Raw genomic sequence first — 25,708 nt, 5'->3', positions numbered from 1 at the left:
GATTCGAAGCTGCGGTCGCGCGGTTCCAGACTGTAGCGCCTAGAACCGCTCGGCCACTCCGGCCGGCGAACTGTCATTCAGTCAAGATGATATACTCAGTAATGAAACAAAGCAGCAGGGTCTGCCAGAAATATCGGCTCTTAGACAATGAGTAATAGTGTATTTCAATACGACAGTATGCCATCTTAGACAATTTATAACACTTGTAAGTAAGCATTACAGATATGGAATATTATACGGTTACATCACTTGTTGTGTATTTCACTGTTATTATCTAATCTGCTTTCAGAAAACACTTGATAATGGCACTTTGAAGCCGAATGATTGTATAAGTGTAAATGTAACACTATAAATAAACAACAGTCTAATGGCGGTACTGCCTTTAAAGAAACATACTACAGCGTTAGTTGTAAACAATAGAAAGCAACAAAGAAAATGTGCATGAAAAGTCTCTTCTAGGCACGTTGACAAACGGATTGGTGTACACAAGCCGCTGTTCCATTCACGATAGGAGACACGGACCTGTCTATTGAACACATCGGAGAACGCAGTTTTACTTATATTTACGTTACACAGGATTTGAAAAGTATGTTGAGAGAAAAGAAAAGTTGTGCAAAACTTGAGGGTGAGGGAAAACGTCTTTTAAGTAGTTTAGAACCCTTGGTTTAGATATTAGAACCTACGAGAAACTGTCACTAAAATGGTAAGCGTGAAATTGTGAAACGAATAAAATGCTCGGCGTACCGCATGCCGACCCTTTTTTTTTAAGGACCATAACTATACTGATATCACCGCAATTCATGATGGTACCATGGACATTACAACAAGCGGGACATGGCTCTTAAGTTGTTGTGTGATCACCAAGGATGGCAGTACATGCTGTGCAACGTGATCGCAAACTGGCCACATGGTTGGTGATTTCTTGTTATATGGTGTCCCATCCCCCCACCAGCACGCTTCACAATTGCTGGATGATCGTTGGTACATGTGGAAGTGCTGTAATACATCTGCCCAGCGCATCTTGCTCCGCGGGATTTAAGTCGTTAGAACTTGTAGGCCAGTTCATTCACTGAATATCCTCTCATTTCAGGAACTCCTCCTGCGCTCTTAGATGCGTTCTCATGCATAAAAGTAAAGCCATTATCAATGCACCCCTGAAAAAATGCACGTGGGGAAGCAGTACAGTGTCACAATAACTCTGATCGGTGTTTGTACCGAGTTCAAACATTTGGGCGTAAGTACACCTATACGACATTATGCCTTCTTACACCGTAACACCTAGAACACTGAAACGATGTAGTTCGACAGTATTCCTGGAAGCGTTACGTGTTCTCCCTTTTCGTCACATGACAGGACGTCCAGAATTGTTGAACAAGATCGTCTTGGTCATCGGGGTGTTATGGAGTCTGAAGGCTTGCTGTAACATGACCGTAGTGGCCTCCAAATTTTCGAACACGGTACACACACCGGTCAATGTTATTGTGAATTTGTGCTGTTTCCCCAGGCGCTTCTTTTCTGGACGCACTCGTACTCCATTTAATATTTAGGTATGACAATGCACAACCACATCGAACAATGCAGCTAGAAGAGCTCTTGGAACGAAATGGGATTCAGCGAAAGAAATGACTTGCCCGTCTGTGGCAGCATCCACCTACAGACACCGATCTTCACCCACCTGCCATTGCCCCCATTTCTGCGTCTGACGCTACCTGTAGGCACACCTGTGACAGTGGCCACTGAGATGTCTGTCGATGCTGAAGATGGACGCTCTGGAGGTGTACAGGACAATGGGGCCCCCATGGTGAGGTCAGCTCCCCCCTTGTCACAGGGATGAGCCGTTCCATGAGGACCTAACGGGGGGCTTCCCTTGCTTCCTCCATGTTTGTATCGGGTGCCCTCCTGGCGGTTTCAGCTTTATAAAACTCTTCCATATCATCAATGTCAATACCATTCGCATGTGCCATAAACTGGAATTACTCCTAGACATGCTATATGCTCTAGACGTTGATGTTGCCCTCCTTCAACTGATGCAATTTGCAACTTTCTTTGCCCCCGTGGCTTTACAGCACTTGTCTCCCATGTTTCCTCTGTTGATATTGGGGTGGTGATCCTATTGTGTGACGATATCATCGCTGATGCAGTTGCCTGTCTACAGGTGAGGCTCTCATGTTTGGTGTTGTCAGGATCATCAAAGTCTATGCGCTAAGTGGTACGGCTCACCGCCGTACTAGTTCCACTTTCTTTTCTAAGGGGGCCATGCATCCATTCCTGAGTCAGCAGCATCCCTTGATCACGAGAGGTAACGCTCATTAAACCCAGGCGCCCAAAAACCGTCTGCCGCATCACTCTCCATGCGTGTCACTATCTGCAATTGAGCTGCACTTGAACTGTTGGGAGAGTGTTTATGGTGACCGTCCTCGGTTTATGCATTTCGCTAGCCATTCTTCTTGTCGCCTCAGTCGTGTTTATATCTCCCACAGGCTTCTGAAGTCCGGCCCATTGGTTTCTCTGACCATGGCGCATATATCAGTGTCGTCAGTCCCTGTGGCCGAAGGGTGTGGCGCAGTTGGAGACAATGGAAGGTGACATGACCCATCTTTTATCACCTGACTGTCGGCAGCTCCTTGAGACCACTTGGACAGCCTTTCGTTCACGCAGTCATAGAGATCAGTCTGCCCAGTTATGGTGGGTCCTCTGCACAAAGCCTGCCCATTGCAAGGACTTGATTGGTTATGGAACGGAGGTCACAGTGTGCCTATGATGAACCCAGTTCAGAGCGTCAGGTGGTGGAAAATGATGTGAAGACACAGCTCACTGCCCACTCTCGCTCTCACCCTGAAGGAGCTATGGTCACACACACGGCGTTAGCGCAAGAGTAGCCATCTATGTGCCACTTGTTAGCAGAATAGCTACATTGGTGGAGAACTTTGATTAATATTCTTATCACTAACGATGGCTGGTAATTTGATACCCAATGCTATACAGGGTCTACCACCTATGCACAGTATTTTACCCAGACAACATTACAGTGCCTCCCCAGTCACTTTTAGCTCGGTTCCTGGGATCTGTTTGTTGACGTTGTCAACGACGAAGTTATCCAGGCAGGTTCTACAAACAAGTCGCCAGGCCGTGACGGCCTCCCACTTGAGTTTTATTGGACATTTAGTCCTCTTCTGGCACCGGTGTATAACGACCTTACGTCCAGATCCAAGACGGCTTCCTCGACGGTCTCCTTAATCTCATCTACTTGCCTTGTGGTACATCACGGATATGCAGTAATCGCCCATTGACGTTACTCAGCTGTGAAACGAAGATCTGTACCTGGCTGTTTGCTGCATGGCTTAAACAGGTGGCCTGGTACGTAGTTTCCCCTTAACAAACCTCTTGATGGAAAGTGTCAATAACATCTGCATTGCCCGCCTTTTCTGTCAGAGCACAGTCACTATTATCTACACTGATTGTGGCCGCTCTGGACTTAAGCCAGGCGTTTGATCGAGACGATCACTACGTGGGTGCTCCGCAATGTGGGATACCCTGATAGTATCACCGACGTCATAATAAGCTTCCTTCGCGGAGCGGCGACCCATGTACTCTGCAATGGTCATCTCACTCCTACCATATTGATCCGTCGTTCAGTGCATCAAGGCACATACTCTCTGCATCATTGTATGCTTTCGCTACGGTGCTGTTGCTCTGCAGCCTCTGTCAACGCCTGCCTCTTGGTGGCCATTTATTTTGATGCACTGCTTATATGGACGATCTCGTTCTTCATAGTGGTGCTAAGGTCAAGTAATCGTTGGCACGAGTTATAACCTATAGCGCAGCTTCTGTTAGCTGCCTTAATGTCCGCAAATCGAGCGCTATGGTTACGCCTGCAGGGCTACCTGAGGACTAGGTTTTATCATGTCCTTGACAGAGCGACTGCCTTTTTCGTCAGCTCTCAAATGATATTGTGGCGCTGTTGTTTGGAGAGCCTTCACAGCCTGTTGCTGGTGGTTCTTACACCACTCTCTCAGCCCGTATTCAGCTTTCGGACGTCCCCTCGCTCACTTTTCACGTCATCCCTTTTTCGCCAAATTGAGCTATTTTTAAATACATTATGGGAGTGACAGTGATCAATGTGTTACAAATATTTACTATCACAAACAGTCTTGCTCACAATTTATTTATTACGGTGACCGGTTTCGACCACTACTGTGGTCATCTTCAGAGCTACAAGTCGTATACAAAGCTTTAATTAGAGGGCTACATACATTAAAGAAAATATATAAAGTTATAAAGCTATAAAACGATGAATTACCAATGAGTAAGAACCTCCTTCAGCTGGATAATCACTACTGGAGAAACTAGTGCACGTCTTACTATATGTAATGGAGGCTCCACCCACTTCTGACGGAATGATGTCATTACTAACCAATGGGTTATAGGTCGAATAACAATGTAAAATTTCTTAGTTAAAAGAACATTGTCAAGAAATAAAACTAAACACACACTAAACTTAGCTTATTTAACAGCTATTGTCAATTAAGAAGCGTTAAAAATATTTAAACATGTGGTGTAAATGAACTTCTCCGGTCGGGGTGGCCGAGCGGTTCTAGGCGCTACAGTCTGGAACCGCGAGAGCGCTACGGTCGCAGGTTCGAATTCTGCCTCGGGCATGGATGTGTGTGATGTCCTTAAGTTGGTTAGTTTTAAGTAGTTCTAAGTTCTAGGGGACTGATGACCTCAGAAGTTAAGTCCCATAGTGCTCAGAGCCATTTGAACCATAAATGAAATTCGTTTTGACAGTAAATGGGTTGCCCTCTCAAGGCCTGTTAGTGAAGCATTTGGAATCACTCGTTGTCATGGTGAAATTGGACGCCGTTCCAAAGATAAGGCAGCAGGCTTCTTTCCACTGAAGTTGTTGTAAAGTCGAAATGCAAACTAGTGGTTGCCATGGTGAGGATAATCTCCAGTGCAAAGATGTGGCAGCAGGCTTCTTTCTAACAATGTTGTTGCGAAAGTGGAATGGCAAAGACTGTCGCGTCAGACGATGTACTTTTGAATAGCAACATGTCTTTATTGAAACGATTTTCAATGAGTAGGCTGCAATAACCTTTAACTGACATGTATAGTACATGCTGCACAGATATGATTTACTGGTGTAATACGAGACTTTCATTTACATAGATTACATAATAATTCTCACAGATCAACACTAAGAGAAAAAAAATCGAGAGGGCACAGTAGTTGTGCATATTTATGAAATATTGTCTATGAAGTTCGTATGTAGATTCCAAATGTTTTTTTTAATTATATATGACATTTTTCAAAAAGGCATTGCTATTATATATGTAGCATGCCAGTCTTATAAACAAATAAAATTAATGAAAACGGAAGGAATTTAGAGTTATAATGCTATGAGTCGTAGTCTCAAAAATAAAGGGATCTGAATTAGCAATATGCAGTCTAAAAGCATATAAGCAAACATTCTAAAAACAAAGTCAGTCATAAAATAATGTTTGGTGAAATAAAATTACAAAGTAAAGATAATATATTTCCTAAAAGTCTTAATAATTTTAAAAACGAAGGACAAAAGAGTGAAAACTCTAAAGCAGATCATCGAAAAGCTCAAAGAAATGTTTGTCTTTGAATTGAAGTTGTTCGTTTAAAACAGATAACGGAAAAGATTTCAATTTCTTCAAAAGTATTTAGCAGTAGTCCTTTTGGCACAGTATGTAATATTTTCAAATTGTTAGAAATGCAACCCTCAGAATGTTTGTATCCATAAAGATGTTGACCAAATATTGATTTGGTACGTGCAGTACAAGTAGGATGTTCCTTAAAACATGTTAGAAAGTTAAGGCCAGTTTGGCCAATACACTGTTTCTCACAGTCATTACATTGTATTTTGTAAACGCCTGACTTTTGGTATATACTTGATTCCCCAATTGTGTGTTTCAGTTTCATCTGTAGTGGGTTATTGGTTTTGAATGCTATTTTCACGCTTGTATTCTTAAATAATTTATTTATTTTATATAAAATAGGTCCCATGTATGTCATTTTTGTAAATCTCTTCTTGGAATTTATAACAGCATCAATTGTTTCTTGTAATTTCTCAGGTTTGTCACCCTCACCGTCCTACAAACAATGACTTCGAAATCTAGACAAACCCGTGTCTAGGTAAGTTTCTGGTCGACCGAATATGTTAAAATGACTGTGGTTGTGTATTTCGTAGACTTTCTGCAGTAGCACATGAAGGCGGTAGCATGAATATAGGGATGATTGAAATTATTTATCCAGAAAGGGATTATGTGGAAAACTAAACGCATTGTTAGAATAAAAATGTTGTCTCACACTAGCAAGCCGAAACATTTTTACTTTGCCATCATATCTGGTCGTGGAAAGAGAAACACAACTGAAAACTGTTGTAAATGTTACTGGTATGTCGAGAGTAAAATAATGGAGTAAAACAATGATAAAATTTCTGTTAAAATTGCTAGTGAGTTATAGTTTTAACAAATTTTTAGCAGGGGATCCACCATTACTATGAGAAGATATTTTTCATTTTTTTAGCTGGCGTGATAGACAAATGTCTATACGTTTCATTAAAACTACGTAAGTACAAAATGTAGCAGTGCTGTTCTGAAACTGATTTAAGTGTGAACAATGCATTTCCATACTCATTCAATACACAGATACTAGTAACACAGCATTATTGAGCATCGGAATGTACAGTTAACTGCTAAATGAATGTGTGGGCAGCTGGAACATTTGTGTACAGATGCAGATAGAATATTCAGAGTTATTGTTTTACACCGATAACTTGAAACTGGCATTTAGGCAGATGTCTGCTAATTGTATGAGATGTAAATACTTCTGGCCAATAACATCAACCAAAGAAACTGAAACTCAATCCGGTAAATTCTATTGCTACAAGGGGCTGTTGTGCGATGCAGCAGATGAGCGTATACGTACTGACCGAAAGAAACGCTTCCCTGTTAATCGGGTAGATGTATCCGGCTGTGAGAATGAGCGGTTTCTGGGCGCGGCTGATGAGGATCTTCAGGGCGTGCTTGAAGCGTGCACTTGCGTCCATCCACGAACAGCCGTATGCTGCCGTCGAAACCGCCTCCGCCTATTGACAACGGAAAAATGAAAACTGTATATCCCGTATCTTGTTTTCTTCTCCGACTTAAGAGACTAATTTTCTTCCAGCAGATGGTTATCCAAATTATCAGTTTACTTCATTGACAAAAATATTGCATCGTCTGCAAAGCCTAAGTTAATAGAAACAAGGGAATGTGAGCAATAAGCACTTGCACGCTCGTTACATCGTTAGTCACTAAAATGTTTCATTCAACGGACAATAGCAGACGCCGAGTAGTGAACTTAATCAACTCTGGAGGTATTGAGTGTGATTCTCTCTTCAGGGTGAATATGTGTCATTAGTGATACACTTATCTCGAAGTGATTTTTATTTAGGAAAGGTCACTATTCGCGTCCATGTGTAGGGGAGAGACGGGCAAAGTGGCCATTGGGGTCTGGGGGCTATAGGGTGTTGGCATGCTGTGGGAAATGATTTACTTATTCTCCTTTGAGGATCGAGTCAGCCCGTGAAGGCTAACATCTCTTTAAAATTTTGTATTTGTGGGAATCCACAGCCTCCAGATGCCTAATAAACTTAAACTTGGACCGTATAGGCTGTAATGCTATGTTTATTTAATTGTGCGATTAGCTAATTTCGACTAAGCGTCATTGTCAAGCACATTCTTAACATCTGCATTTTGCCAGTATTTGAAAATGACATGAAATACAAATGTTACAAATATGCCTGACAATGACGCTTTGTCGAATTCTGCCAATCGCACGATTAAATAAATTTCTCGTTACAGCCTACTACAGAGCATGCTTACGTTTATCCTACCTGTCTGCTATGCTGCTCCTTTTTAGCTATCCGGATGGAATGTAAGCGGTCACTTGTTGTATTTATTGTGGAGAGGGAAAGTCACGTACGTCTTTTTAATGAAATTGAGTTGAAAGTGTCACATCTGGATCCAAAATTCTTTTTTAGTTAATGAAATTCTGGTAATGGTATGCCGCTTCTGTGTAACGGCGTCAGTCCGGGAAAAGTGGCCACCTTGTACACAAACGTAACAGCAGTGGTCGTAAGAACTGCTGTACTTAATCATGTACTTACAACAGTGACATACGAAGAAGCAAGTAAGAAGAAGGAGAAACGGAAAGCAATCGAAGAGAACAAGGGCCGTCTTAAGAAGAGTGCGAAGGGCTCTTTTTGACGACGAGGATGCAGAGAATGAGTGCTCGTATTGCAAAGAAAAATTTTCAGATCCAAGGACAGAAGAGCCGTGGATTTAATGCCAACTCTGCTCGCTCAGTGCCCGCGAACTCTGCACAGAAATTGAGGAACACAGTTTGACATTTATTTGAGAAAAGCGGAAATATTTAAACTAGAATCATATTTTAGAATAAAATGTATTTGGTTCTTTGTTAAAATAGTTTTTTATCTCTTGGTTTTAGGTTTAATATTAAGCGGCCACTTTCCTCGCTCGTGTCAGGCAAAGTGGCCACTTTACCACTTTGTAAAATAGGAATTTCTTAACGAACTTAATTTGATCCTAAGGTAATGAAGCTGTTTGATATTATACTTCAATAAGACCAGATTGTAATCACTAATTTCTGTGTATTACCTACTAATGTCATTCACCTTAAAAAAATGTGACTACCTTAGACTGGCCACTTTGCCTGTGCTCCTCTACTAGAACAATAAATTTGTTTTGAAGATTTTACTTTGTGAAAACATCAATTCTTCTTTTTCTCTCGTCATTCATACATGTTTTGATGATATCATACAGTTCTCAGGCGGTTTTCCTATATTTTACTGTCAGACGCCAAGTAAATGTTGATGAGAATTCATTTTTGTGCTCATCCAATTTATTCTGTTGCTGACTGTTTACAAAAAGGAAAAAAAGTCAACTGTTTTGCTTCTTGATGCTAAGAATTACGTCCGACAAAGTGTGAAATTATTTTAGCTCGAAACTATATGTGTGATTTGTTTGAACCAGATATATCCAAAAAAGAAAGCAGTACTATTTATTCAGGCCTTACAATTACTATTATGTTTATAATTCTAGGTAGGTAACTCAGCGATTCGTGAGCAGAGTTGTAGTAGGAAAAACTTATTATTGCATCAGCTTAATCGCATTTCTCATACTATAATTATCTTAACATTTGTTTCTTGGGCTAGTAGCTGGGTTACGAAATTACTACGTTTTGTCATGTGTGAAATTTATCTTCCCAACTATATATTACCATTCAGAACACACTAAGTACTCATGTTGAGTATGTATAACTGGATAAAATGTATTCCGTAGTGAAAAATGTGACACCACTCAGGTTTCTTCCTGTCGGGGTTCTGTGCAATATCTGTGTTAGTATCACCATCACTTTTGTTGAAGAGCTAGTCACTACATGATAAACGAACAGTTATAGGGGGAGTATGTGGGAAGTTTAACAGAGAAGAGAAGGAAAAAAGTGAAAGTAAACAGTAATAGGAAGCAATTTAATGTAGCATTGTTCTCACCTGTTCTGTTACATGGTGAGCAGCCCAACAATAGAGATACACCTGACCTCCAGGAATGGGAAGAAAAGAGACGCATCTAATAACTGCCGTGATGTCAGCGCTCTGTGGAGGGAAACCACGGAAATTCAGAATCAGACACAATTTGTTTAGTATTGTTAGCTACCATATCTATCATACTCAACTGTGTGTTCAGTCAAAAAAGTGAATCGGTAGTAAGTGTAAGCACACAATGAAAGAGCCCAAGCTGCCAGAAAAAAGCCAACAGTTAGTACGGGAACTGTAAGGCAGAGATCGTCATCATGCAGAAGGTCCCACATAAGCTGAATACTATTAACGCAAAGTACACTCCTGGAAATTGAAATAAGAACACCGTGAATTCATTGTCCCAGGAAGGGGAAACTTTATTGACACATTCCTGGGGTCAGATACATCACATGATCACACTGACAGAACCACAGGCACATAGACACAGGCAACAGAGCATGCACAATGTCGGCACTAGTACAGTGTATATCCACCTTTCGCAGCAATGCAGGCTGCTATTCTCCCATGGAGACGATCGTAGAGATGCTGGATGTAGTCCTGTGGAACGGCTTGCCATGCCATTTCCACCTGGCGCCTCAGTTGGACCAGCGCTCGTGCTGGACGTGCAGACCGCGTGAGACGACGCTTCATCCAGTCCCAAACATGCTCAATGGGGGACAGATCCGGAGATCTTGCTGGCCAGGGTAGTTGACTTACACCTTCTAGAGCACGTTGGGTGGCACGGGATACATGCGGACGTGCATTGTCCTGTTGGAACAGCAAGTTCCCTTGCCGGTCTAGGAATGGTAGAACGATGGGTTCGATGACGGTTTGGATGTACCGTGCACTATGCAGTGTCCCCTCGACGATCACCAGTGGTGTACGGCCAGTGTAGGAGATCGCTCCCCACACCATGATGCCGGGTGTTGGCCCTGTGTGCCTCGGTCGTATGCAGTCCTGATTGTGGCGCTCACCTGCACGGCGCCAAACACGCATACGACCATCATTGGCACCAAGGCAGAAGCGACTCTCATCGCTGAAGACGACACGTCTCCATTCGTCCCTTCATTCACGCCTGTCGCGACACCACTGGAGGCGGGCTGCACGATGTTGGGGCGTGAGCGGAAGACGGCCTAACGGTGTGCGGGACCGTAGCCCAGCTTCATGGAAACGGTTGCGAATGGTCCTCGCCGATACCCCAGGAGCAACAGTGTCCCTAATTTGCTGGGAAGTGGCGGTGCGGTCCCCTACGGCACTGCGTAGGATCCTACGGTCTTGGCGTGCATCCGTGCGTCGCTGCGGTCCGGTCCCAGGTCGACGGGCACGTGCACCTTCCGCCGACCACTGGCGACAACATCGATGTACTGTGGAGACCTCACGCCCCACGTGTTGAGCAATTCGGCGGTACGTCCACCCGGCCTCCCGCATGCCCACTATACGCCCTCGCTCAAAGTCCGTCAACTGCACATACGGTTCACGTCCACGCTGTCGCGGCATGCTACCAGTGTTAAAGACTGCGATGGAGCTCCGTATGCCACGGCAAACTGGCTGACACTGACGGCGGCGGTGCACAAATGCTGCGCAGCTAGCGCCATTCGACGGCCAACACCGCGGTTCCTGGTGTGTCCGCTGTGCCGTGCGTGTGATCATAGCTTGTACAGCCCTCTCGCAGTGTCCGGAGCAAGTATGGTGGGTCTGACACACCGGTGTCAATGTGTTCTTTTTTCCATTTCCAGGAGTGTATTTGTCGCAGTATACCAAAAATAAATTTTTGTAAGTGGTAGTAAGAAATCCAGTCATAATTTTATTCTACAGTAATAAGGAACTATTTTTATGTTTTGAAAGTTTAATAAGATACAGGTAGGTAAACTTCAGCGACATTTCATAACTCTTGAAAAGCAGTAGAAAGGAATCTTTCGCCAGTTAATGATGGTGAAAATAGTCTCGCTGAAATAATTTGTAATGTGCGCTAACACCCAATTCTTCATGTGACATACAGTGAGGTAGCCAAAACCCGTGCGCTTATGGCAGCCTACAGAGATGCAAAAGTGGATTCAACAAGGAGATGACATTGGGCCACACTCTCCTAGTTTGAGGTTCTACAGATACCGTAGGCATCGTATAGTCCGCTCACGCGACAACCCATATATACACTTTCACTGCTTTCACAAATAGGCAAACTTGCTCCGAAGCTGTTCGTAGTCCTTCAAGAGCCTCGTTCTTTGAATTATTATATATACCTGTCAATATTCACAGCATTGAATTTAATCATGCGTTCTCACTACCACGGTAAAATAACCAAAGAACATTTCTACAAGAAGCGATTGTGGAATAAATCAGTGGAAAGGAACTTCTGCTAACGGTAGAATCTTACGAGCTCCACAAAGAAGCCAGTTTTATCTGTAACCTGTACGTGCAAAAGAACGTATCAGAAGACGAAATCACAGTTAAATGCAATTCCAGAAAACGCAAGTTCTATCTGTCAATCGCCCGATTTCATGTCTTCTGATTGTACAAGCGTAAGACTCCGATGCTTCTCCAGATTCTTCGCAAGAGATTAATCTGCTACAAGGAAAGATCTTCGTAACCTGCAGCCCTTATATACAATCAGTTGTGTTTTCCACGTTACTATAATTCTCATCGTTATTGCTGTGTAATGGCTAAACTCGTTGATAAACCCAGACGCTTTGACGCTTTGACATATATCTGTATCTGACACTAGCTTGCAGTTTGCAATCTACCCTTTGCACACTGTGAAACCTTTGTGTCTGAATGAACGACACTGTGCACATGCGGTGGCGTTTCTATTGACTCCTGAACGTTATGTACTTATTAATACTCTTATTATTTAGTTTATTATTAGTACCATTATTTTTATTATGCTTAATATAATAATTATAGTTGTTATTATGACTATTACTAATCCTGCATTTTGTCCTCCAATTGTTCGTTTATTCTTAAGTTCCAATTTTTTTATAGTTATTCTGTGAAACTAAAAATGTACTCTATAGGTTTGCTACATTCAAATAAACAAAGAGAAAGCGGACTGCCAATTGAACATTGCTATAAACTCTGAAGAGTCCTATTGCATGTTAAGAACATGTTGTCTTACGTAAAAGTTTCACACCTACTACAGTACAAAATCTGACATGACTAGAGCTCGAACCCGGGACTCTAGATATGACAAAACAATGCTCTGCCGACATTCCCACAGTAGCCCTACACGCCAGATACCCACAATTATGCTTTACGTGTGCTCTGTAGGTCAGGTGTCACTTATTGCTTAACGTTTTCGCATGTTCTCCTGGACGACAGCACATAGCACAATCTCTATTGGAGTTTTGGTTGATACATTGTCGATATACAACTGTAAAACTGTTTGACATCTGGATGTTTGCATGTAAGTGAACAGCCAGCTTTCTTATGCCATGGTTATTAGGTGATGAGGTAAGCCAACATTGTGCCTTATTTTTCTGGTCCAATTTGAAAAACTGTCACAGTAACTTTAAAAAAATTATATTACTTTAGTAGTATAGCTACGGCCATACAAATACACAGTTCAGTTCTCTGCCATTAGTCGATGCTCCGGTCACGTGGCACCGTCAACACCGTTCTGTCAGGAAATTGAAAAACCAGACCTTGAGGATGGTTGGAAATATAAAATTTGTGGTCTAGGGGGATAGAGTGAAATTAATGATGACATATAGTGGGAAATTTAGGATGGTGTGCTATAAAGCAACACCTACGAATTTTAACCTGAAAATTCTGAAAGATTTTACATGAAACAAATATTATTAACATTCTACACCGTCATGCTTCATGTCTATATAACTGCAGTCATCTGTCGCGAAGGTGCCAGTGTGTAATGTAACTACGTCGGCGCTCAAGAAACAGCGTGCTGTAATCGAGTTTAGAATTCGAAGAGTTTGTCCACATATGGAGAACCCTCTACTTCAGTATGACAATGCCAGACCACACACGAGTGCTTCAAAACATCAGTAAGAATCCGACACCTTGGGCTCAATGTCACTGATCGTCCACCATATAGTCCCGAGGTGGCCCCATCCAATTTTCATCTGTTTGCAAAACATAAAGAACACCTTCGAGGACTTCACCTCTATAGAAAGGGTGACCACGTTGAGAAATAAATATGTAGGCATGAAAAACAAAGATGTAGAATGTTAATAACGTTCTTCCTGTTTAAAAAGCTTTAAGAGATTTCACAAAAAAATTCTGAGGCATATCTTTTCAGGAAGCCCCCATAAAAATGAAAATTTGCTAATGGTGGCAAATTTAAAAATTAAATGCAGCAGATGGTGAGAAATTTAAAAATTAAACATGCCGGATAGTGGGGAAGTAAAAATTAAAGGTGATGCACAGCGGCAAACTTAAAAAATGAGAGACAGCAACGGCAGGAAATATTATTGAGCCAATTACAATGCGAGGTGGTGCTGTCAGGAAAACTTTTAAATACAAGAAGAGGGCAGTAGTTTTTTACAAAAGCAGCCACATTCAGAAGTATCCAATTGAATCACAGTAATTTCCCACATCGATATTTAGCAAAATATTTTGTAAGCACAAACACTACACACACACACACACACACACACACACACACACACACACACACACGCACACACATAGAAGCTTCTTCACTTGAATTATTGCAGCGTTGAAAAGTATCTGTACGCTCTAAACTTCACGAAGAGATAAAAAATAGCGGTTTTGGGATTTTGTGGAACATGCAGGTAAAAAATACATAATTTCAGTTGCGAAAGATGGATAGTATTCATTCTTCTGTACACGACAAGAATATAGTCTCCATCAGGATATATGAGTCACCATCAGGATATATGAGTCACTGTTCCCAATACATGGTTGTAAATGAGGTGCCAGGTACTTTGATATTTCATACGTGGGAGAATTGACAGCCCTAACCACGGGTCTTAGAGATTAATTTCATGAATTTTGGGTAGACCATTAAACTTAGGACACAAAGCTTCTGTCTTCAATAAAGCTCTTTTTTCTTCTTTTTGAGTGGAAGTAGATGACTTTATCAGATTATTTGTTTTCCTCAGTACGCTGGCGGTAAGATTTTTCATACGTTTTTCGCACTATCCTGACGTTAAAATATTAAAAATTTTGCTTCGATAATCCTCTTTGTTCATAAGACCAGCAGCATTCCCCTGATCAGCAGAAAGAATCACTATCTCTTACCCCGCATTTAAATCTCTAAGAGCCTTTCCAAAGGCTTACTGAGGCACAACAACATGAAGTTTTCAGTCCGGATTGCATTAGCCGTTTCTTTGAGGAGAATACGTATAGATGCTTCTACATTCGTTGTAATATCTTCAACTGGTACTTTCGTCGGTTTTATGGCGTAGTTTTCTCGTTTTGCAAGGACCGTTTTGAGATAACACTGTCCCTGACTTGTTAATAACAGTATCAGAAATCACTGTATTGTCTGTATTTTCTATGTAAGTTTGCAATGTTTCGAACTTCTTCTTATATCTAAAATTTGTCATTTCTGTCACAGATTTCATAGATCTAAACACAAGATAATCTGTTTTGTTCCATAGATCTGTCTGTACATTACGTTAAAAATAAATGCAGTTGCAGTAACTCACGGTCAAGACAATCCATCTCTAATCTTGTATAATGTATCCTTCCTCGAAGTAGTGCTGCTTCCGTATAATTATAAAGCCGATCAGCCCGGACTGTCCTGAAAATCCTCTTCTGAATTAGGTATGGAAGACGATTCTCTACAACGCAACAAGAGAGTTAAAGTACAAATTAAATATGCTCTCTGCTTACGGAAAGATTCCAACACCTGAATGATTTTGAGAAAAGCTCCCCGTAGAGTCCTCTGATGACAGAATAAAGGCTTTCACGACCAGATGAATTTATGCTGGTAAACCTTTCGTGCTATAAGGCCGTGGCCTACGAAACTCTTCTGACTCTAACGTTTCGTCCAAAATAGCGCTGTACATCTTCAGAGGCGTTGATCCTTCGTTGACTGTTGCCGACTGACACGTCTGAAGTCTGAGAGCGAAATGTATACTGCAGATAGAGGACGCGGCCGGAGTTATACGTGATAAGCAGTGACGATACTTGTCAAAGATAAATCTTAATTGCCGATTGTCGTTCTGTTAACAATACAAAACTGTTTAGCGATTCTGCAGAGGTACTGTCCTTATGTCGCTAAGTTTCATGGTCTCTTCTTTCCTATTAAAATTATCCCTATGTTTATGTATTTCAATGGCTTCTCTACACAGCGGTAGATAATAGTTCGTCGCAGTAGATAAAATTTTAGTTTCAGAAAACTTCACTTCATGACTTCCTGACTGAAGAGCATTGTCTGCTACAGCCGATTTTTCTATTTTCCGTAGTCAGGAGAGACTTTTGTATTCCTTTGCCGTGTGTTCACACTTCTCTCGATTGTTCCTATTCTGGGAGAAACGCTAGGAATATAAGAGTTTCTTCCACCACGACCTTTATGCGCCGAAAACTTTACCAGAAGGAATATCACCCGATCGTGAAAGCCTTCACCCTGTCGTATGTTAGACGAGTTTAAAGACAACTACACATACTTACAAGTGCCTATTTGAGCGTCCATGCCACCTGACATCTGTCATACTAAGCACATGCGAGACTCTACTGAGCGAGATGTGTCTGCTTTTTACACAGCTTCGACTATTTTTTTCTATGTTACAATATACGAGTATGTTCGGCTCTTAAAGGTTACGATACAATCCCTCTTCTGCCAAACAATTAGAAAAAATTCAAACATAGGAAAAACTTGTAAACTATTAAAAAGCGAATGTTTTCACAGAAATGAAACGTGGAAAATGTTTTGTTCGTTAAAACATTTTTTGACTGTAGAAGGTATTTACACAGAGGAGAATAAGAATTGATTAAGTTACGTAGACTACAGAGGTAAAGTATTACGGGAAATGTAGATTTTTGGCAACCATCAAGTCTGGGTTTTATATGAGAGAATGTTTTGTTGACGGGTGTGGAAGTTTGATGAGGGAGAGGTCACAACAAAGTCTCTGGTTGTGGATGGAGGTGAGTAGGGAGAACAGGAGTCCTGACAAAGCAACGAAAGGCAGGCACTGCAAGATTTGGTGGGGTGGGTATATATATGGCCCGATTTAACCGTCGAATAAGAGGAGGTGACTGAAGTTTTGTTGGGAGAGGATGTGGAGAATATAGAAATATAGCATTGAGGGAGCCTATCTCTGTAATCATGTTTCCTGTCTTGTCAAATAGCCTCAACGAACACACTAGAAGTAACTATGGAAGTTATCAGTGATGCGCACAATATTATTTACTGGCTATATAGGTATCTATACATACATCATTCTCAATAGGCAATATCGATCTTAAAGATTTATCAATTCAGTCGCCTTTTAAATTTTGCCACGTACACATCTCGTATACTACCTGCACAGTGATGCTGCATACTGACCAAAATGTGTTGTGCGTAGTCGCGTGGCGTACAAGTCCGCAAGACCGTTGAGAATTTGGCGGGGAGTCGTTGTTTGTGAAGCTGTCTTAGTGTACACTTACCGATGCTTAGAGAAATAATTTATATTCAATGATGTGAATAAATCGAAAAAGAAATGATTGTTGTAAGGAATGACTCAGAATATAGGAAAACCAAAATAACCTTCGCTGAAGTTAAGAGCAAGGGTGGTAACATTAAGAGTACAACGGGAATTATACTGTTAAATGCAGAGGAGAGAGCAATTAGGCGGTGCTGGTGTCTATGAGGGTAAAGATATGTCTGTTTTGATGGAAGGAGAAATAGGAGTCGATTTAGAAGAGATAGGGGATCCAGTATTAGAATCAGAATTTAAGAGGGCCTTCGAAAACTTAAGATCAAATAAGGCAGAAGGGATACATAACATTCCATCAGAATTTCTAAAATCTTTGACGGAAGTTACAAGAAAATGACTATTCAGGTTGATGTGTAGAAAGTATGAGCTTGACGACAAACCATCTGACTTTTGGAAATACAGCATATCATCCACACGGTTCCGAAGACTGCATGAGCTGAGATATGCACAAATGATCGCACAACCAGCTTAATAGCCCATGCATCAAAGTTACTGACAAGAATAATATAAAGAGGAATGGAAAATAAAACTGAGGATATGTTGGGTGATGAATAGTTTGGCCTAGTAAAGTCACCAGAGAGGCAATTCTGAAGTTGAGACCGATAATGGAAGAAAGACTGAAGAAAAATCAAGACACGTTCATAGGATCTGTCGACCTGGAAAAAGTGATCGACAATGTAAAATCTTGCAAGATGTTTGAAAGTCTGAGAAAAATAGAAGTAAGCTATAGGGAGAGACGGGTAATAACATATACAAGAGTGAAGAGGGGCTAATAAAAGTGGACGACCAAGAGCGAAGTGCTCCGATTAAAAAGGTATGTAGTCTTTCGTCCCTACCGTTCAAGCTGAATATCGAAGAAGGAATGATGGAAATAAAACAAAGGTTCAGGAGTGGAATTAAAATTCAAGTTGAAGGGATATCAATGATACGATTCGCTGTTGACATTGCTATGCTGAGTGAAAGTGAAGAAGAATTACATGATACGCTGAATGGCATGAGCAGTCAAATGTATACAGAATATAGATTGAGAGTAAATCGAAGAAAGACAAAAGTAATGAGAAGCAGCGGAAATGAGAAAGGCGAGACACTTAACATTACGACTGATGGTCACGAAGTAGATGAAGTTAAGCAATTCTGTTACCTAGCCATCAAAATAACGAATGACGGACGGAGCAAGGAGGGAATGAAATGCAGACTAGCACTGGCAAAAAGGGCACTCCAAGAGAAGTCTACTAGTATCTAGCCTTAATTTGAGGAAGAAATTCCTGAGACTGTACATACGGAGCACAGCGTTGTGTGGTAGTGAAATATGGACTGTGGGAAAACCGGAACAGAAGAGAATCTAAGAAGCATTTGAGATGTGGTGCTACAGACGAATGTTGAAAATTTGGTGGACTGATAAGGTAGGGACTCAGGAGGTTCTGCGCAGAATCGGAGAGGAAAGGAGCATGTGGAAAACACTGTTAAGGAAAAGGTGCAGGATGATAGAATATCTGTTAAGACATCAGGGAACGACTTCCATAGTACTGGAAGGAGCTGTAGAGTGCAAAAACTGTAGAGGAAGACCGAGATTAGAATACATCAGAGAAATAATTGAGGTCGTAGGTTGCAAGTGATACTCTGAGATGAAGGGGTCGCCACAGGAGAGGAACTCGAAAAGAAAAACAAGAAAAAAGGCAATGATAAATAGCACAGGAACATTTTAAATCGCCCTTGCTTCTATGAAATAAAAAGTAAGTTTAAAAAATATGGGGTCGTCTTATAAACTCTACAACCTCTTTTCTCATAAACCGCAACGGTACATTTTAAAATAATATTCACTATACACGTGTAAACAATTGATTTCATCTAATAGTTCTTCTAACATCTGTACGTCCCATATGTGTTGCTGCTATAACTTTAGCTAGAGATAATGGTATAGACATGCTTTTCCTGCCTCCGTACACCACTCACGGACTATAGCCACTAGACGTTGCTTACTACAACCAACCCCGTGACAAATGCTTCGCACAGATCCTGACAGCAATATTAGTAAGACAAGGATTGATCAGCAGTTAGAAGAGTCATATGGTAGAACAGGGATGAACAAAATTCTATAAGTGGCTTTTCACAATCTGGTATCTGTCCATTGGGTCCGTATGTTTTTCGAGAGTCAGACTTCTTGGTGACTAAATCCCATCCACAGTCAGATGCGAGTGACAAGGCAAGTGAGGAACTAGGTAGCATATCAAGACTAACTTTAAACTGTGCATTCCTGAAGCCTTCAACTCGCACAAAAAAAGATTGTAGGAGAGTGTCAGTAGATCTACAAGATATCTCCGTTACCCCAACTGTATGAATAAGATTAAGAAGCAGAGCAACATCTCCTGCTGTTGAAATCGCCAGTAGTGTTTACAGGTGACTTTTCTTTGACAAAGGATCTGAGAAAGACAAAAGTAAGCCTAACAAAGTTAAAACTGACAAAATCAAACGTGGCAATACCAGACGTGGCAATACGTCTTCAAACTGGTCTGTAAGATCTGCTAATTTGACAAGGAACAAGAAATAATTAAGGTCCTCAAATGCAGTTTATTGGTCTATACCCGTTATGTGATGGTGAGCCTGAAGAAAAAACTAATTTATTGTGATACTTGCACATCGGAATGAGTATCTAAAATTGTTCAGCGTAAGTCCAATAGTGGACTAATATTTTAGATAATGAATGTGTATAAAGAATTCAAATTAGTCTGCTAATATCTTCAAAATTAGAATAGATAGTCAAACACCAACTTTCTGTATCTCTTGCTATTGTTAAATTTTTAGTTATACAACTTGTAATACAAGTTGTCCAAATCAGAAGATCTGCTTATGAATTATACCGTTTTGCACCTCTTCTCTCGTTGTGTTATATCTTTTAAATCGCAGAAAATTTATTTTCGGAACTTTTGGCTTATCTGCCTGGGAAATGAGTACACATTATTAGTATTGCTTTTAAATAATGTTTGTTAGATTTCAATAAAATCAGAAAAATACTGGAAGTTGTAGAATTTATGAGGCATCGTCCTCTTTCACAGGCAATGACAGTGTCAGTATGTAGTACGAGCCTCCACAACGCCAGGTCTTCCACTAACGCTCCTGCTTCATTCTGATAATGTCATCGCTTAAGATGTAACATGCACTACAGAGAATGACCTATGTGTCGAAACAACCAATGAACAGTATTTTTTAGTACCCCTGTAGTCTGTCTGCTTGAGTAGTGGGCAGAAATTGGGTTGTCCTGGGTGAGGGTGACTGTCCAACGCTTACGATGTCCCGTGGAGCAAAGTTTCATAACGGGTAGCAGCCGTCATCAAGGAGAAACGGGTCGCTACTTCCTCGACAACAGCTGCTCATGAGTGTAGCCATAGATAGAGGGCGACAATTATTGAACTATATGAAATAAAATCGTCATAACTTCTAAACAGTTTGCGTTAGGACGTTCAAACTGTACGGCTGGCCGCGTGGAATGATGGGAATTAGTATGGTTTGGTGACGAAACCCATTTTCATTTGAATGGATTTGTCAATAAGCCATAAGCAGTAAGCAAAACTGGGGCATTTGGGGGACTGAGAATCCGCATACCGCGACCGAGAAGTCTCTTCACCCTCAACAGGTGACTGTGTGGTGTGCAATATTCAGTCACGGAATAATCGGTGCGATATTCCTTGATGGCACGGTAGCTGTCAAACGGTACGTGAAGGTTTTAGAAGAAGATTTCATCCCCGTTATTCAAGGTAACCCTGATTTCGACAAGATGAGGCTCATACAAAACGGAGCTCGACTCCATTGAAGCAAGAGTGTTTGATGTCATGGATAAGCAATCTGGGGACCGCATTCTGGCTATGGGGTACCCACAAGCCACAGGCATGAATCTCGATTGGCCGCCATACTCTCCAGATCTGAATACATGAGACTCCTTTCTGTGGGGCTATATTTAAAGACAAGGTGTACAGCAATAACCCGAAAACAATTTCTGAGCTGAAAACAGCCATTCACGGGTTCGTCGACAGCATCGATGTTCCTAAACTTCAGCGGGTCATGTAGAATTCCGCTGTCGTCTGCCCACATCATCGATTGGCTATGATGTGACGCAGGCACATGGCAGGCATGTCGAACATGCCATAATCTAAATCCGAATATCTGTAGTAACGTTTACATGCTATATAAAGTGTGTGCACTCCGTAGTTTGTAATTAATTTACGTTTTCTTCATCTAGTTCAACAATTGGCGCCCTGTATAACGAAACGTAATGAAAGACCTTACGTATGTTGCCTGGAACAGCGCCAAACAGGCGACGAGGACGCTGAAGACAAACTGCGTCATTGCTATTGGGTTCAGGGTGCCATTTAGATGCCTGACGAACCTGTAACATGAAAATGAATTCAATTAATTATCGAACTGAAAAGTTCTCATCGTCCTTCATATGAAACACATAAACTTTTAAACCCAAGGACTCTCTTAAGCTATCCGAAATCATCAACGCCACAATTTTTTTTGTCACCAATCGTTAACACCACTTGAATTACACAAGCCAAATCTCAGCTGTCCATACAGGGAATGTTATCTACAAACTTTAGCGAAACTCCTGAATATCGTCGCCGTTACGAGTGATCAGAGAAATGCTGCTGTCTTATTTTCTGTGCAATGTCGCTTGAAGAGTTGTCTCGATTCAAGGGTTTCTTAAAAACGCAAACTAAACAATATTCATTTTTAGTACTTTCTTTTAATTTTTGGCGTATGTTTGGTTTCACACCGTTGTAACCATACTTTTAATTTTAAAAACTGTTGAAACTATGCAAGTGATGTTTCGTCGTTTGCTGTTATGATGTACAATAGATGACTACTTGACCATCAACAGAAAATGCGTGAAGTTATGATATGTGCGAAATGATTGCTATAACTGTAGATAAACATTTAAGTAGTGTAGACACATGGTTAGAAACGACTGAAGTACTCAGTGGCGGCCAAGAAAGTATAGTTACATCGCTGAAGAATTAGTAGTGGTATTGCCACATTTGATTAACAGTTGCCTTCGCGACTGATGTCGGAAAGTACCATTACCGTGTTAGACAAAGATAAAGCGATTGTGCATTAGATGAACTGAGGTGGTTGTTTCAGATGCAAAGAATAAGATCACTGATTTTAGTGAAGTGTACGTAGCAATGCATTGCAGGCCAGCCTAATGTTGAAAACGACTTGAAAAGTACAACAACGCTTTCATTCATATGTGAAAAACATACAAACGTGATTGCGGAGACCAATGCCTGCACCCACACATTTATAATAAAGCCAATGGTCAGAGTAGATAGTTCAGAAAGCAAAACGTTGTGCTAAATAGCACAAATAATGTTGGGAGGGTGGTAAATTCTAGTGAATGGGGAGTTATCACAAAGGGAGTCCCACAAGGTTCAATTTTAGGTCCTCTGCTGTTCCTTATTCGTGTGAATGACGTCCCACTTAACGTTCAGCAAGCAGAACTAGTGCTTTTTGCAGATGACACGAGTGTTATAATAAATCCTATTCCAGAAAAAGCATCTGAAGATATTGTTAAGGATGTCTTTCAAAGAATTATTAAGTGGTTCTCAGAAAATGAACTCTCTGTTAATTTTGAAAAACGCATTATCTCCAGTTCTGTACACTGAATAGAGTCACACCGACAATTGATGTAGCATATGAACTGGGCTCAGTTAACAGGGTAGATTTCTCCAAATTTTTGGGTGTTGTGAGGGTACTGGTGTGTAGTATCTGTAAGTGGTTATTATTTGGAGGCCGACAATGCCCAGTGGCGCAGAGAGTCGCAAGTAGAAGCAGTTGTTGAGAGGCGGTGGAAGGTGTAAGCTGCGTGAGCCAAACGCGGTTGAGTAGCGAAGGATTTACCTCTATGTTTAATAGTAGTGGCACACAGTTTAATAATAGTGTGTTTATGTTTGTGCAGTGTGATAAAGGAAATAAATTATATTATACCAGTTCATAATGCGTCTCCATCAGTTAGTACCACACCATTGCATTTAACAATGAACGAAGTCTCAATATACACGGTCAACTACAACAACAGCATTGTAACAAAATTCATTAATTAACCCATATAATCTCCAAGGAGACGGGAGCTTATAGTGTTCACATTGATGACAAATTGAACTTGAAGAAGCATATTAGTGAGCTTCTCAAGCAAGTAAGTTCAGCTTCTTTCGCTCTTCGTATAATCGATAGTCTTGGTAATAAACAGATCAGCCTCCTGACGTACTTTGCATATTTCCACTCAATAATGACTTATGGAATAGTTTTCTGGCGTAACTCAGCACTTAGACATAAAGTACTGACTGCACAAAAGAGAGCAGTGAGAATAATTAATGGTGGTCAGCCAACGACGTCATGTAGGCACCTTTTCAAGGAGTTAGGTGTTTTAACTGCACCATCAGAGTACATATATTTGCTAACGAAATTCGTTACAAATAATCCATCTTAATTCGCGAAGAACAGTGATGTTCATACGTACAACACTTTCCTGTCCGTTATTGAAGCTGTCAGTTACTCAAAAAGAGTACATTATTCAGCAACAAAAGTCTTTGATCATTTGCCCAACAACATAAAGTATCTGGCAGGTAGCATATCAAGTTTTAAATGTAGCTTAAAATCATTTGTTTTGGACAACTCCTTCTACTCCAGGGACTAGTTTCTGTTTCAGAAATGGTAACAAAATGTAGTTGCATGTGTAGAACTAAAATTTCCAGTAATATTAATATTAGCACTATTCATGTCTGTATAGATCACATCATATCGATGAAATAACCGGAAAAATGATCTACAGAACATGACATAACAATAACTATAACTATCATTGCTACCCTGTCATTTTCGAACTCACGTTGACAGCATGTACAAATTCTTCGATTCTCTCTGGTACGACGGGTGTAGTCCAACTCCAGTGTGCACAGTGAAAAATTTTTCCGACAGTGACCCTCATTTTAGAAAGCATTAACAGAGAAACTTATTATGGTCAGATCACTGCAGTTTTAAGTCTGCCACAGTAACAACATTCTGAAATGTCAGTTACTAGTATACTGTTATGTTCCTCTCCTAGCTTCCAAAATCGTGTTAAATGTGCAGAGCACTCTTCAGTTTATATTGATACCAGGCAAGTCTAATTCCTAGCTATGGTCCATGTTTCCGTGAAAACGTCGGTCCTCTATGCTATTCCCAGGATTTTCAGCTGTCGCATTTATGTTCATGGGGCACACTACATGCAAATTTGGAGCATTGCATCAACATTTCACATTTTTTCAATAGGTAGAAGAAGCTAAATTAATATAAATATGATGCAAATTTCGTATTTATGTAGCAACCCGGCCTGGCTTCACTGAGGTAGCGATGACTTTCTTCAGCCAAGCGGTTTCACTGGTGTAGCGTATTTTGTTTGCTGGTCACGAACAAAATTCAGGCAACAACGGTAAGTAAGTGAATATTGTCACTTCCATACAACTTACACTGCAGCCTTTCTCAAACGATTTTACAGAAAGTGTTCGCGAAAAAATTTCGGTTTTGCTTTACTTGCAGCTTTATATATCAGGTTCATTATGATATGCCCATCATTTCGTTAAAAGTTATAGTTATTGTGATATTTACGTGGAAGTAAGACACTGCGCGAAATTCGAAAATGTTTGCAATGAAAAATAGGGGTCGCTAAGACTTTGCGTTTGGTGCCTATTACGTAATATATTACTATGTATGAAATGTAGCAAACATATTGAATTTTTCTTCAGACTTGGGTGGAGGTCTCTATCTGTCACCAATCTCGAGAAAATTTATCAGGCGTTGCACAGTCATTGGGATCGCTCCGCGCCAGCGATACAGCCAGAGTGAAATATGCACAACGTTGCTTATATTTAATAAGCGGTTTGAGGTATCGAAATGAGATTTTGGCAAACGGTAGTACGCATAGAAGACAGTGTTTTGACGTATGGTTATTATGTAAATCTTCATTATCCACCGTGGTATTCCACTAATAACAGACTTTTTCGATGAAAGAAATTCATTTTTAAGGGCCATCGATAGCTGGCGAAGTGCCAAGGGTTTTGGAAAAACGTTTATCTTGTACCAAGAAGGTGCTTTTTCATAAGACGCTGACCATATTTTCCCTCACTTTCTCACTTTATCAACTTAATAAACCATTGTTTCAGAATTCACTCGCAGTTGCGTCTGCTCGGTAAACTCCGCTGACTTTTGGCAAAAGAAACAAATTTTTACTTGGCAACAAGAAAAATGAGTAGGTTTTACCCAAAATTCGCCACTCATGACATTTCTCTCAATGTTACAAATGGCTAACAAACCAGACGAAAATATATAACTGCATTTTCGGCGAAACGAAAGCAGAGGTGACAGATCTTTGTGAATGGTCACCATGCAAGTGTGGGCGTGAAAGGGTCCCGCTTAATTCTTACAAAAAATTTGAGTGTAGGCTTGA

General features: G+C 40.8%; 1 protein-coding gene across 1 annotated transcript in view; it reads right to left on the bottom strand.

Moving 5' to 3' along the window:
• LOC126204130 (odorant receptor Or2-like) overlaps nt 1–25,708 on the bottom strand; it is a 61,822-nt gene that overhangs the window by 17,161 nt on the left and 18,953 nt on the right. Inside the window, exons 2-4 of the mRNA XM_049938543.1 lie at nt 21,511–21,610; nt 9,584–9,685; nt 6,962–7,117 (exon numbers count right to left, since the gene is read on the bottom strand). Coding sequence (XP_049794500.1) covers nt 6,962–7,117; nt 9,584–9,685; nt 21,511–21,610 — 358 coding nt within the window. The remainder of the gene's footprint in view (nt 1–6,961; nt 7,118–9,583; nt 9,686–21,510; nt 21,611–25,708) is intronic.

This window comes from Schistocerca nitens, chromosome 9 (assembly GCF_023898315.1).
Source record: "Schistocerca nitens isolate TAMUIC-IGC-003100 chromosome 9, iqSchNite1.1, whole genome shotgun sequence".
In the NCBI taxonomy this organism is placed as follows: domain Eukaryota; kingdom Metazoa; phylum Arthropoda; class Insecta; order Orthoptera; family Acrididae; genus Schistocerca; species Schistocerca nitens.
Note: the sequence above shows the minus strand (reverse complement) of the source record. Positions and strands in the feature narration are given on the sequence as shown.